Source organism: Aythya ferina (assembly GCF_964211825.1).
Source record: "Aythya ferina genome assembly, chromosome: 5".
NCBI classification, from domain to species: Eukaryota; Metazoa; Chordata; class Aves; order Anseriformes; family Anatidae; genus Aythya; species Aythya ferina.
The window spans coordinates 25,275,205-25,289,093 of record NC_140301.1 but is presented as its reverse complement, the minus strand read 5'-3'; the positions used below and the strand labels follow the sequence as shown (position 1 = coordinate 25,289,093).

The 13,889-nt window shown below is 51.0% G+C and overlaps 2 protein-coding genes across 27 annotated transcripts in view; one reads left to right on the top strand and one right to left on the bottom strand.

The window, feature by feature from the left end:
* Positions 1-214: 214 nt before the first annotated feature.
* Positions 215-8,352, bottom strand: LOC311438209 (uncharacterized protein). Of its 20 annotated transcripts, none has more exons than XM_084522354.1 (6): positions 8,279-8,352; positions 7,472-7,598; positions 6,426-6,504; positions 5,761-5,928; positions 4,852-4,954; positions 215-2,467 (listed from the first exon to the last, which is right to left on the bottom strand). In XM_084522354.1, exons 2-6 carry the CDS (start codon positions 7,562-7,564, stop codon positions 2,458-2,460), a joined length of 453 nt encoding a protein of 150 aa, XP_084378480.1. In that variant the 5' UTR covers positions 7,565-7,598; positions 8,279-8,352; the 3' UTR covers positions 215-2,457. The 20 variants fall into 20 exon arrangements, 5 of the variants coding, with proteins under 5 accessions (XP_084378480.1, XP_084378478.1, XP_084378477.1 ...); XM_084522352.1 differs by lacking the exon at positions 8,279-8,352 and adding an exon at positions 7,967-8,224 and having other exon boundaries at positions 7,472-7,608; XM_084522351.1 differs by lacking the exon at positions 8,279-8,352 and adding an exon at positions 7,967-8,224.
* Positions 8,353-8,725: 373 nt separating this feature from the next.
* Positions 8,726-13,889, top strand: part of MEIS2 (Meis homeobox 2) — a 171,910-nt gene continuing 166,746 nt past the window's right edge. For 6 of the 7 annotated variants that reach the window (XR_014693993.1, XR_014693994.1, XM_084522349.1 and 3 more), the window contains exons 1-5: positions 8,726-9,426; positions 10,498-10,730; positions 12,177-12,318; positions 12,784-12,834; positions 13,542-13,592. Coding sequence is in view for 5 of the 7 variants with exons in the window: in XM_084522349.1 (XP_084378475.1) it covers positions 9,415-9,426; positions 10,498-10,730; positions 12,177-12,318; positions 12,784-12,834; positions 13,542-13,592 (489 nt within the window). In the remaining 2 variants the exon portion in view is untranslated. Of the gene's footprint in view, positions 9,427-9,892; positions 9,917-10,497; positions 10,731-12,176; positions 12,319-12,783; positions 12,835-13,541; positions 13,593-13,889 lie in introns of those variants that run through there. The other variant, XM_084522347.1, reaches the window with a different exon arrangement.

The following is a 13,889-nucleotide window of genomic DNA, read 5'->3' as shown; positions in this document are numbered from 1 at the left end:
CAGAAATTAATCCTCTTACTTATGACTAAAAGGTAACGTCTAAGGCGTCCCTTTGATGTTTAACAGCATCGTTTGTGGCTAACATTCCGACTGATTAAGGAATAATTGTTGTTAAATGCTTTACAAGTGGATAGTGTTTAATTGAGAGGTATTCATAATTTTACGGCTTACCACAAAATGAAACGTAATTAAAAACGCAGGAATTTCCAACTGATTTTATTCCAATTATGTTTATTGTTCAGACTAATTATCGCACGAGATGGGGTACTTTTCCCCAGCCCTACACGGCACGCGTCTCCCACATACACCCGGGCGGGTTTTCTTTTCCAGGTACAGGCTTGGGGCGGCTTTCTGCAGCCTCCGCTCCCCCGTTCTCCCCCGCCTCCCATTGTAATTAAATGCTCCAGCCTTTTCTTCCCTCCTCCATGCAACACCTTGGGATGTGAGAAAGTGATGGCAGCTCTCTTCCCTCAGAGATCCAAGTAATTGTAGAAGGGCTGATGAATTTCTTGAAGAAACACTTGCCACACACTGAGGAAACCATCTCCTAGCAGGATTTTACAAACCAAAGTAAACAAAGCACCCCAGGGGCGATTTCCTCCTTTTGCGCAGCTTACTTCTCAATTTACCTCAGAAGCGCTCACAAACACACACAAGAATTACAGCAGAAATCAAAATTGGTCTGGGAAAGATATTCCGGATGGAGACAGGCAGAGAGATGGGAAGTGTTCAAAGCAAGGGACAGTCATTAAAATACCTGCCAAGCGCGCTGGCGTTCCCCAAACCAACCTTGCCTTCTTCCCCTTGAACTCAGAGCTCTGTTCAGCATCTCTTTAAACACATGTATGCCTGGGAAGGAGAAAAAGACAAACACGCACACACACACAAGAAACACACACAAGAAACACACACATGGACCCGCACCTCGGGTCCATCTTCCCAACGCCTTTAGAACAACTCCAGCCTTCCGAGCCGGCGGGGAGGTGAAGTTACGTGGCCAATTTCACTGTTTCCTCGATCGAAGAAAGTTGGGTGTGGAAATGGATCTCTTTATTCCTGACTTTCTCCATCCCTCAGCTGGGCTGTCGGAGAAAATCAGAAAGGGGTGCCTGAGAACGCTCCGACACCAGATAAGCGCGGACAGGGACAGTGCATACCCCTAACAGGGGCTGGGGGACAGGGAGCATATCACGTCTCTTCCTGCTTCCAGCTTGAGCTTTTCCTTTGGGCTCCAGCCCGTTAAGGAAGGAGTATTTATGGCTCCTTTTGTTTCCCCCTGCCCACCAGCACCAAACCTCTGGAGGGTGCGCAGTCCGGGGGCTGCTGCCCTGCGCGGCAGGCTTGCGGCACTCACAGGTGTGCTTTGGCTCGGCTGTGTCTCTCCGTATAGTTTCTCGGGTCTCCGGAAGGGTTTAATCGAGGTGTGATAGTAAAAGAGTGTTTAAATTCTGCTGGGGAAATAAGGGAGGTGGAGGATTCCCTCTTATGGCAAGTTAGGAATAGCCTAAGCTTTCCAAAGGGATGTTTAAATGGGACTTAATGGAGCAATATCTCTACTTTTTTTTTTTTTTTTTTTTTTTTTTTATGCTTCAGCTAGGAGTCCTGAATCCTTTCATTAAACTGACATAGATTTCCAGAGATGGGGAAAAGGAGGGGTAACTGGGGTGGACATTTTATGCAAATGAGCAAATCCGAAATGTATTACAAATCCACTGTAATAAAACTGACAGTTTTGACAGTATTGACAACATAAATATATGTTGGAACACAGCACTTTCAGACACTTAACCGATGAAGCAATAAAAAGATTCGACTACAATATTTCAAATAATCGACATTGATGTTTTGATACATCATTTTTATACCTCGAATCGATCTATCACTCTGTGACCGGTCAATTTTAAGTAAAAATCTGCTGCAATTATTTACGCTATTGCCAATGACGACCTAATAACTGTTTTCAATTAATTACAGCAAAACTAAGCATTATGAGGACTAACCGGCCGTATATTCCATTGTATGGTCCCTTGCATTTCTTGTATGGTGAGCAAACACATATATGTATATTGCATTCTCTTTGTGGGATCAAAAGAAAGACGTACAAAGGCGATCACAATCTTTTAGGGAAGAGAAAAAAAAATTATCTGTCGGAAACACACCATGGGCTCTCATCACGCACTTCTAGAAAACACACTATAATATTTTGTCAGCTCTTTCCCTATGCAATACCAAGCCGGGCTCCTAAGATTTTTTTTTTCCCTTTTCTCTTTAGGCTGCGCGCTGATTCCCACTTCAAACAATGGGCCGAACAGCGCTTTTAAAAAAGGGAGATTCGTGCTTGGAGTGATCGCATGTGTTATGAGAGTCGCCGTAACATTTCAAAGGAGATAGAAGGATATTGTTCTCTCCGGACCGAGAACTCCAGTGTCAAAACGAGAGCGCTCCTCTTCTGGAGTTTTATAGGCAGCTGGAGAACAAAAGTGAATATTTTGAGAGCTGAGCAGAGTTTGGAGGCTTCTCAGATGCTTTGATATTGTACTAAAGCGATTTAGTTTTCCCTAACTCTCCTTTCTGTTACGACGTCACATTGCAAAAACTGATTTTTTTTACTACTATTTTATTATTTTTTAATGCTTCAAGCTCCTCCGAACAAAAGAAAACTAGATTTTTAACTACCCTGCTAGAAGCAGTCTTACTGGGAAACCCTGACAGGTATTTTTGTCCTTCTACTTTACGAAGGAAATACACACGCTGGCTGTTTATGATCTTCACTTTCCCAAACCTCCCAGCCCACGCCGCAGAAGCAGCCCGGTTCTCCTTCCACGCTAACGCTCCGCACCCCCCCGCGCGTGGGTTATTCAGGGATAACGCAGGACGGGAGGAGGGGGGCGGACATTTGGGTTCCCCTTCTCCCCCCGGCCTCCCCCCGCCGGGTGAGTGAGAGGACCTCAGGGGCAAGCTACCACGGCCACATGGGACCTGGAGGCACGGACCCGGGGGACGGCGGCTCTGCTCTGTGCCCCGCGCCAGGGATGCGCGCCCCTCCGCGCCCCCGGCAGCGGCCCTGCGAGGGGCTGCGCGGCGCGGCGGGAGCGCGCTGGAGCCCCGCCAGATAGCGCTAGAGGGCTGCCGATGGCACGGCCGCGCCGCCGCCGGGGGCTGGGATGGCCCCGGGGCGTCCCGCAAGTGCCGGGTCGGAGCCCCGCGGCCCGGCCCGGGGGGGGGGATCAGGGGCTGGGGAGGGGGGAGCGAGCCCCGAGCTCCGGTGGTGCTCGGAGGAGCTTTGAAAGAGGAGGGGGAGGGCTGCAAGGGAAGTTTACAGGTAAGTAAATGAACCTCCTCCTAATCCCGCTCCCAAAGATCGGTGGAGGTCAAGCAGAGTTCACCACGATCGGCTACCACTGACTTTCGGGCCAGGAGGCATTTCTAAAACCGGCCGGGTTGTGGGAGAGCCCCGTCCCGCAGCGGCGGGCGAGGGGCCCGGGGAAAGCAGCTCAGGGAGCCCCGCCGCCCGCTGGGGCCGTGCTGGCAGGGGGCGCCCGGGGCGGCCCCCCCAAAGCCCGGCGGCTACGGGACGCCGGAGGGAAGCGAAGTGGGCTGGGACGAGGAAAAAAGTGACCCAAGTTGTGAGAGCCGCCCGTCTAGGCGAGGTGAAGCGTGGCAAGGAACGATTTCGGAGGTAGGAGTTTGATCTGTGGAATAATGCTGGTTATAAAACTGCAAAGGTGCTGTTTGCACCCCACGCATCGCCTTGGGAGCAGAGCAGAAATAAAAAAAGCCCGTGGATTTTACCACGGGGTCACGGTTATGTAGTAACCCTGGAGACGCATTTTAACACGCGGATTGCTTTCTTCATTAAATATGACACATTTCCTAGAACGACAGCCCAAGACAAAACGCCAGGATAAACACTCCAAATTATTCGTCCTGGTCCGCAGAAGCCTTAGCCTGTCCATTGTGAGGTCTGCCTGTAAATGTCGACTACGTCTTTCCGAAGACAATGGCATCGCCCCAAAATACTTGAACTCGAGGCACAAACAAACAAACATTGAATAAAGTTACAAACAAGATTAAGGTTCAAGTTATTTGTCCCTGCAGCAAGGCGTCAATTGTTCTAACAGATGTAGGGATGCTAAGAGGATTTAAACCACGCGAATTTAATAAACCAGATTAGCAATAGGTGCTTTCCACAAATGCTGGGAACCGTGACGTAAATCTCCCCTAAATTATCTATTAGAGCACAGCATTGCTTGCAAGGAGTGCAGAAAAATTCCGAGGGGTGCAAGCGGATTTCGTGCAAGCACAGCTCGTTTCCCCTCCCAAACTTTGTATTTGCATTAAATCTCCCGCTACACACACTGCGCACACACTCACACAAAACAGCGGCTTAACATACCCGGTGGAATATACTTTCGAAATCTGAAATATTACCTGTTGTGCCATCGTCCACTTTTGCAAGGCTGTGGAAAAAGAGAGAGAGAGGGAGCAAGCGAGCGAGAGAGGCATGTCTCAAAGCCAGCAAAGGACTAAGATGCCACACTTCGGAAAGGCTGATTGAAAACAGACTCTTCTTAAGTTTTAGAGGATTTTCTCTCTCACTCCCTGCAAGGGCTAAGAAGCCGATTTGGGAGTTTGAAGGGAATAGGTTTCAGCGTCCATATTTGTTCTGGTGCACTTGTAAAATGCGATTTGAAGAGGATCTTTAGCCCTCTGATTGTCTTTGTATTGTTTTTCTTGAAACGGATCTTTTGCCCTTAATGAATCCCCACACAGCTGGACAGCTCCTTCTCGGACACTGAGAGCGCTAACCCCAAACTGACCCCAATTTGACACCACAAGATGAAATTTTACCGCCTGTTAAAACCATTTCCAGCCTCGGCAAAAGGAGCTGGCTGTTGACTGAGATGCACTTCCATACCGGACACCTCATTTCTCTTTGGACTTTTGAGCTGATCTAAAAAAAAAAAAAAAAAAGTAAAGAAAAAAAACACCACCCCATCGACTCTTCTCATCTCTTACACTTTTCCTGGAAACAGCCTTTGCTGTGAAAATGATGCATAAGAAATGGAAATCAGCCAATTTAATTTTCCCGAATTACTGAGTTTAAAAGAAAATATGTCACACGGCTGAAAATAAAATTAGAAAGAAAGAAAAAAAAAAAAAAGTAAATAATAAATGACCTAAGACTGTAGAAGCCCCCACCCCCTGCACGCACGTATTCCATTTTCCTCTGAGTTCTTAACAGCATCTTTGTTAATAGCTGAGTACTTTCACTTAAGGGCGCTAAATTGAGATTCCTCTTTAATGGCTAAACTTTAGCGCTTTATAAACCACGTTCTCTGTGTGCATTAATCCACTGGGATAGTGAAGAGGAAAAAGGCTTCAACTCTTTTCACGAAAAAAAAAAAAAAGACACAAGAGGAACATGAAAGCCCCTCATTTACCATATGAAATTTCACTTTCTATCAAGTTAAAATCATTTTTAAAAGTTGGTCCCTGTCCCAGATTACACACATGCACAGCAGGGCGAGTCAATGCAGGGGGTTAATTAGTTTAGGGAAGAAAAAAAAATGAAAAGTGAAAGGAGCAGCATTGAACACTACAAAAATCTTTGGCTACTTTTTTTTGCAGCTTTGATTTTAGGTTGCTTTCTCTAACAATCCCTTACTCAAGAGAACCAAGATCTACAGGCGCTCCTGTTAAAAGCAGAATTACGAAAAGAAAAACGAGTCTAAAATTACGTCCTGAGCAATGAAGTACCTTCTCCTATGGTAGCCAAGTCGTGGAAAAACTTCGTTTTGAGAAGAAAACTGATGAATTTCTCCCACAGCTTGCGGTCTGAACAAATACAGGGAGCCTTCAGTGGAACTAGATTACTTTTGCACGGCCACGTTACAAGGAAAGAGCTCTTCTTTAGTGATACCGAAACTGTTTGAAACGAGACACACTTGTACAGCTCAGGAGGCAAGGCTCTGGGTTTGCACTGCCTCGGTTAAAAAATAAGATTGGAAACTACAAATATTTAAAATATGTCCTCGAAGCTGGCTGCATGGGCTTTATCACAATGAAATGATTCCTCAGAAGTTTAGAAATCTGGCTTCTTCAGGGCTGGGGGGTGAGGGGTGGAAGAAGGATATGAAGAAAAAAAAATAGCATTCACTGATGACTAGATCTCTTTAAAAATCTGTTAGAAAACTACAGCTGTAAAAGTAGGAAAGGATTTGCATAACCTACTGCTCTGTAGGTCTCCGCGCACCCAAAGGATTAGCCAAGCATTCATTACCATGAATATCTTGAATTACGTTACCGATTTATACGACAGAGTATAAAATACTGCACAAGAAGACTGGTTTTTTTCCTTGCGAAATGAATCGACTTAACCACTGCTTGAAAGAGATCTACATACTAAGGGCTTTTTTACTCACCTCTCGTTACAGTCCCGTGAAAGTCAGTCACATCAATTCGGTTGCTCTTAGGACTAGCTTTAATCTTGGAAGAGATCCTCTAGGAAAAGACAAACGGGTCTGCTCTCCGGCTTCTGGCGGGCTTTAAAGCAGGGTACAACTCTGTCTAGAAGTAGGAGAGTGACTTTTCTCCTCATTCGCCCCATATCTGTAAATAGAGCCTGCTCTGCGGGGCTCGGCGCTATCGGAACACGCAGGAATGCCCACTGGCGTTTGTCAGCCCTCCACCCTATCTTTCTTTATATGTGAGGGCTGATTTCCCGCAGACATCATTGTTATGATGGCTCATTTAATCAAACTGTTTAATTGCTCCGGTAATCACTATCATCATCACAGGTACTCAATCATTCATCATTTTGGAGGGGTTTATTGACCTCTGGAGCTCATTCCCTAAGCCTATTAAAATCAGGCCAAATATCTATAACTGCCCCCTGAGTCATTTTCTTAAAGTTTCAAAAAAATAAAAATAAAAATCTTAGAATCACCGTCCTCATCGTGAGCAGCAAAACAAACCAGAACAAACGCTAACTGAGAAAATCACTTTTTTTTTTTTTTTTTTAAAGCCATCTATGTATGAGGCCACGTTCACAACTGGGTACATAATCATTGATAAATCCCACTATTAACGGGATAGTCTGTTTTAGATTTTATGTGCAGGGGACCGTGAACGAGGGTGGGGGGTTGGGGAGGACAAAACTGCAGCAATCGATAGTTTGACCATCGCTCCTCCCCTAAACTTCAAGCATCCCCCATGATTGATGATCCCGGGTAGCTTTGGTAATTGACTGTTCTGAGGTAAGGCATGTTTCAGCTCCAGCAAAGCGATTGGGCGAGGGGAACATACCAAAATTAACGCGCGCGTGTGTGTGTGTGTGTGTGCGCGTTTGGAAAAGTTCATTTGGTGCTCAGGGGTGGGGGGGTGCAGCATCTCGCTTAATTTGCTAAATAACCCTACTGTAATTAGCACTACCATTAGAAGGCATTACCGAGCTAATACTTCAGCATACATTCCACAAGCGCGACGTCGATATACAGCGAAGTCCAGAACCGTAACACACGCGAATGCATCGCTCCCCGACGGATCCACTCAGCGAGAACATGCAACCCCAAATCTACGGAACATCTGGATCCATCCTACAAAAGGCTGAGCGTGACTTTGGTTTTAAGCCCTTTTCAAAGGCTGGCAGCCTAAGCGCAGAACCAAAAGGGGGTTTCCCCTTCCTCCCCCCCTCCCCGCCCCCCTTCCTTCCACCCCCCCGCGGCATCCACAGCGGGCTTGGGCGCAGCGATCGCTTGGCGAGGAGCGGTGCCAGCCCCGGGCTGAGCGAGGCGCGCTCCCCGCGCCCCGGATCGGGACTTTTTGCCCGGCCCCGGGAGCGCAAAGGGGCCGGCTGGCCGCGGAGCTGCGCGGAGCTCGCCGAGCCGGCCGGCGGCCGGGGGAACACCAACTTTGCGCGGCCCCCCCTTCCCCGGCAGCCCTCCGTGCCCTCGGCCCCGCATACCGTTCTCGGCAGCGGCGATAGCCGGCGAGTTAAATAAATAATTCAGAGCGTAAATCAGCCGCTAAACACCGCGGTTAATCGCAAGGTATTTCGTCGCTAAAACAACCTAGCGCGAACCAACCCGGGGCCGGGCTTCTGTGGCACTTTTCCTCCGGCTCTCGGCAGTTTTCCCCTGCCTCTCCCCCCTCTCGCACACACGCACTCTCCCCGTCCTACCTCCCTCCCTCCCTCCCTCCCTCCCTCGCTCCCTCCCTCCCTCCTCCCTCCTCCCTCGCTCGCTCCCTCCCTCCCTCCGCCCGCTCTCCTTCCTACACGCCTCGCTTCGCTCGGGGCAGGGGCTGCTGCGCGGCTCCCCCCGCGCGGCGCTGCAGCCGCCCTGCCGGCGCGCTGCGCATCAGCGGCGCTCTGCCGGCCGGGGCGCCCCGACACCGACACCGGCACCCGCACCGGCCCCGGCCCCGCCGCCGCCGCCGCCGCCGCCCCGCTCCCCGCCGCCGCTCCCCGCCGCCGCCGCTCCCCGCCGCCGCCGCCGCGCTGCAGGACTGGCTATGGCCACCGCCACTTCCGGGTTCCGTCACTTCATTCTCCCGCCGATCGGCGCCGCGAAACTGAGCCGCTTCTATAAGGCAGCCCGCAGCCAACCTGCCAGCGCTTACTGACACTCACTCATCTCAGAGAGAGAGGGAGAGAGGGAGGCAAAATACCCACCGGCAGGAGGAGGAAAAAAAAAAAAAAAAAAAAAAAAGAGAGAGAGAGAGGAGAGGGGGAAGTCTCCGGGCTTTGCAAACTATTCGTTTTTTTTTTTTTCTTCGCATCTTTCCCCACCCCCCTTCACAGTACTCAAAAAAAAAAAAAAAAAGAAAAAAAAAAAAAAAAAAAAAGACCCTCTAGCCATTCTAAAAGGCAAAACCCGAGCGCGGAGTTACTGGAAGAAGGAACCGGGGTTAAAAAGATTCCTCCTCTCTTCTTCATCATCATCAACCATCATTCATTCACTACCTTGACATTCCCTGGCTTTGATTGACAGCTGGAGTGGCAAAAAGCCATGAGACACGACAGTTTGGTTACATGTGGGTTGCTGACGGGGCGATCGTAACCTTCAGTTTGGGGGCTTGACAATTTTTTTTTTTTTTTTTTTTTTTTTTGCGTAGAGAAAGAAAAAAGGAAAAAGAGAGAGAAAGAGAAAAAGGAAAGAGAAAGAGACAGAAAAAAAAGAAGAAATACACAGAAACTCTCATCGTGGTTCCTGACTGTTTTTTATATATTGTTGTTGTTGTTGTTGTTGTTATTATTTACCCATATTGGAGGACAGGAGAAGTCTATAAGTGGGTTACAAAAAAAAAAAAAAAAAAAAAAAAAAGGAATCTTCTTCACTTTAAATCACTTTCTTTGCTGGACTGGGATATTAAATATACGACACATCCAGGAGTTTATTGGAGCGCAGACTGATGGCGCAAAGGGTAGGTTTAAATCTCCAACACTTACCTATATATAAATCCTCTCTTAAGAGGGGCCTGTCCGATTTGCTCTCCTCTGTTGCTGATGATGATGGCGGCCACTATTAAAAAATAGCAGCAAAAATTATTCACTAGCTTTTTGTGTGTGTGCGTGAGTGTTTCTGTGTGTGTGTCTCTCTCTGCAATTGTTCCACGCTTTTTTCCTCTCTAGCTTTTCCCCCAGCAGCGCGATTTCCCTGCTCTCTGGCTGCTCAGTAGCACGGGGTTCACAGGGGAAAGCTTGCTGCTGCTGCTGCTGCCGCCGTTGCTGCTGCTGCCCAGGACAGACTAAGAAATACATATGTGTGTGTGTATATATACGAACGTATATATATGTATACATATATAGCTGCTTTTTTCTTTTTTTTTTTCCTCTTTTTATTTTTTTTTAATTTTTTTTTTTGTCTCTGGCTTTGACAAGGACAAGGGGAATTACTACTAAATAATGTTTCTGGTAACTTTCAGATTATTTCCCCCTTTATCTTCCCCCCCCCTTCCGATGCACCCCACCTTTCCCCTCTCCTTCCCCGTGATGATTTATTTATCTAGCTGCTTTGGATTCTGCTTGTTTATTCATTTACGTTTGATTTTTTCGTCCTTCCTTCCTAATTCAGAACAACTCTAGTTTCTCTCCTCCGTTTCCTTCCTTTCCATCCCGGTTTCCTCGCCAGGGTCTCTCCAGCCGTGCCGAAGCGGACCGTCTCCCCCCCGCACACACACACACGGACACACACGCACTCACTTTCCCCCTTTCCCTCTCCCTACACCCCCACGCCTCCCTTAGCCTCTCCAGCTCCTGCCCCTGCTCCCAGCCGATTTCATTTCGCACATCTCACTCTCTGTTGTGGCTGTTCTTGTTTTGTTTTGCTCTGTTTGCGTCTGCCTGGGTGCTTTACTCTCTTCTGACTTTTGTTGTTGTTGTTTGTTTGTTTGTTTTTTTTATTCCCCCCTCTCCCTCTCTCTCTCTCTTCCCCCCCCCCCCCCCCCCCCCCCTCTTTCTCTCGCTTTCTTCTCTTCCGGCCCGGTTTTTGACAGTACGATGAGCTGCCCCACTACGGCGGGATGGACGGAGTAGGGGTGCCGGCGTCCATGTACGGGGATCCCCACGCCCCCCGGCCGATCCCCCCGGTGCACCACCTCAACCATGGCCCGCCGCTGCACGCCGGCCAGCATTACGGCGCCCACGCCCCGCACCCCAATGTCATGCCGGCCAGCATGGGCTCCGCTGTCAACGACGCCCTGAAGCGGGACAAGGATGCGATCTACGGGTAGGTGCCGCCGGGCGACGCGGCGCCGCTGCCCGCCGAGCGGGAGGGCAGGAGCGGGGCGGGCGCCGGGGGGCTCCCGGGGGGCTCCCGGGGGGCGGCCGGGGGGTGGCGGCAGCCCTGCGCTGCGGGCCGAGGAAGATGCGTGGAGGCACGGCCCGTGGGGCTGGGGTGCCGGCACCCTCAGGAGACGCGTCCTGGAAGAGAGACCCCTCGGTGGAAAGGGGGTGGGAGGCAGCTTGTCTTCCTTTTTTTTTTTTTTCCTTTTTTTTTTTTCTCTCTCTCTCTCTTTTTTTTTTTTTTTTTTTTTTTTTTTTCCGCGAGTTTTTTGTCTCGCTCGGAAAGGCCCCGGTCAGGACTTCAGACAGGAGAGGTGGCTCTCTTGGCGCTGGGTTTAGGTGAGGAAGTGGTATTCTGGTGTTCTCCTCCGTGCCATAATAACACTCTTCCAACACTGTAAATAAAGAGTTACTCAAATCGCCGAAGACAGTAAGAATAAAAGAGATTCGCTTCTCACGAGCAGCTCTTTCCTGAGATAAGCGAAGTAAATGCATTGGAGGCAGCGAGCTGAGTTTTATATGTAGGAAAGAGAGAGCGGGAGGAAAAAGAAACACGTACCCAACAAAACTCTAGCCTCTGCCAGGGCACTGCCTGAGGGGAATGACACCGATTCCCTCCAGTGCCTTTTAGCAAAAAATACCGAATTATCCTAAAAGGAGGGATAGTAACGTCTGTAAGAGAGTATGGGGCCTTGATCAGACACCAAAGGGGGAAACAGACCAACGCATACTTACTACTTAGTACGCAGATAAAATATTTTTTTTCCTGACTACACCAACTATGGGAAAATATTTCGAGAAGTGCTCCCTCCCTCCGCCCCCTCCCCAGCTCACTTATCTGGACAGCTGGTATTTTACTTGGGTGTGCTTCCTAAGCCAGGAAACTTCACCACATTTTTGTTAGCAGGCCCCTTGAAAAATAAAATTACGTATTAAGTAGTTTGCAGTTTGCCTCCCCGTGCTTCTCATTTTAGGTCATAGCTTGAGGGTAGGGATGGGATCTCCCAGGTTTCGCGTTATTTTAGGCTGTGGCGAAGAGGGGAAGGTTCCCAGCTGAGCTGCTGCCTGCTTGAGTGAGTGTGTTTGGTGCGCCGGGTGTGTGAGTGGAGGTCACTTTTGTCCTCAGCTCTGGGGACTGCACATGGGATGCGGCTTGGCCATTCTCAATTTCCGAAAGAGAAAAAAAAAATTAAAAGGAAAAAAAAAAAAAGTGTATTTTATTTCGAGGCGGGATTGTCCCCTGCTCTGCCCGGAGCAATACCGAAAGGCTGCAGAGCGTGGCCGTGTGTCCGTGTGTGTACGTGCATTTAAAAAATACTTGTTGATTAGAGCTCTTCTTTCCCCCTCTCCCCACCCCCTCCCGCTCTCTTTGTGTGCCACTGCCCGGTAGGCACCCGTTGTTCCCCCTCTTAGCTCTGGTCTTTGAGAAGTGCGAGCTGGCGACCTGCACGCCCCGGGAGCCCGGCGTGGCCGGCGGGGACGTCTGCTCCTCCGACTCCTTCAACGAGGACATCGCCGTCTTTGCCAAACAGGTCCGCCACCTCTACCCCCGCCCCCGGCCCTTCCCGGCGCTGCCGCCGCCCCCGGCCCCCGAGCCCCGCGGCCGGGCGCTGCCCGGGGCAGCCCCTCCGAGCCTCCCCTCCCCCCTTCCCCTGAGCCCCCTCCACGGCCGCCGGCGGGGGGCGGGAGGGGGCGGCGGGGGGCGCGCTGCCGGACCGGGGCCGCCGGCCCTCGCCCTCGAGCACCGACAGAAGGGGGACGCGGCTGGGGCCGGGTCTGGAGGCAGCGGGAGCAGGGAAGGACGGGGAGCCGGCAGGGCTGGGGGGCGGCCGGGGCAGGGCCGGCTCCCTGCAGCACCCCCCAGCTGCCCAGCGTGGCCGTGGGGCAGCGTTGCTTGCTTTTGTCACCCCTCGGGGTTGCATCCTTCGGGCCAGTGGGCAGCAGGGCCGAGGGAGGGAAGAAGCCACAACTCACGCTGCTTTGCCTTCTCCTTGCAGGTCCGCGCTGAAAAACCACTTTTTTCTTCAAACCCAGAGTTGGACAATTTGGTAAGGCCTCGCCCCAGCGCCCCGCTCCCCTTTCGCCTTCCCCGGCCCCGTGTTTGCCCCTCGCTCTCGGCAGCGCCGGGAGGAAGGCAGCCGGCCCCCGGCTGGACGGCCCGGCCCTGCCCGGCCCCAGCCTTCAGAGGGCTGCACTTGTGAACTGAGCCGGGGCAACGCCGGCAGCTCCAGCGCCTTGCGGGGCAGCACGGAAAAGCCACGGGGAGCTAAAGTGAGGGATATAAGTGCTTCGGGAGAGAGGGATGGAGATTTCTAACGTCAATCTTTTGCTAATGTGAACGTTTTCAATATTCAAAGTGACTAAATCCTCTTGTAAAGAAGATGCCAAAGTGTTAACCCCCCCCCCCCTCCTTCTGGGGGCGGTGGGGGAATGCGAGCGTGTGCTCGGCTTCTCCGCGACCCCCGTGAAGCCAGGGCCGGGGTGCGGGGAGGGAGCGAGGGCGAGAGAAGGGGGAAGCTCGGGGGTGGTGGCAACAAGCGCTCATCGCCGCGCCTCCGATAGATATGATAAAAATCAAGTGCTGAGGTTAAAGTTGACCGAAATTGTTCAAGCGTGACCAAGGAGCTAAAATCCCGGATAATGACTGCACGCCCTGACAGCCCCCGTCTCCCCTTCGCCCCTTTGGACTCGCAGCCCCGCGCAGCACCCGTGCTCTTTTCTCCCAACTAACCCCTGGCTCAAAACTTTCTTGCAGATGATCCAAGCAATACAAGTACTAAGGTTTCACCTTTTGGAGTTAGAAAAGGTAAGCGGCGGGGCGGAGGGCGGGGGGAGGCCATCCCCTCCCCGGCGGGCCGCTTCTGCCCTGCTCCCTTCGGCCTCTCGGGGGTCATTGTGGCACGGCCGGGGGATCCGGGACAAAGGCGGAATGGTACCGCAACCTGTGCCATCGGGGCATGTGACACCCGACAGCCATGCCCAGGCCAGCCCGGCATTTTTTGTTCAGCCAAGTCCTCACATTTATCCATTATTAAGCCCCGTGCGTCCTTCTTGCCCCTGCTCTCGGCAGAAATTCCCTCCGTGACTCGGAAACAACCCGTCT

Excerpts from the sequence above, each read along its gene's own strand:
- LOC311438209 (XM_084522354.1), bottom strand. The coding sequence starts at position 7,564 with ATGTTCTCGCTGAGTGGATCCGTCGGGGAGCGATGCATTCGCGTGTGT. Across the intron at positions 5,929-6,425 it reads TCACGGGACTGTAACGAGAG|TTTCGGTATCACTAAAGAAG; the intron begins GTGAGTAAAAAA and ends CGTTTCAAACAG. Across the intron at positions 4,955-5,760 it reads CTTGGCTACCATAGGAGAAG|ATCAGCTCAAAAGTCCAAAG; the intron begins GTACTTCATTGC and ends TTTTTTTTTTAG.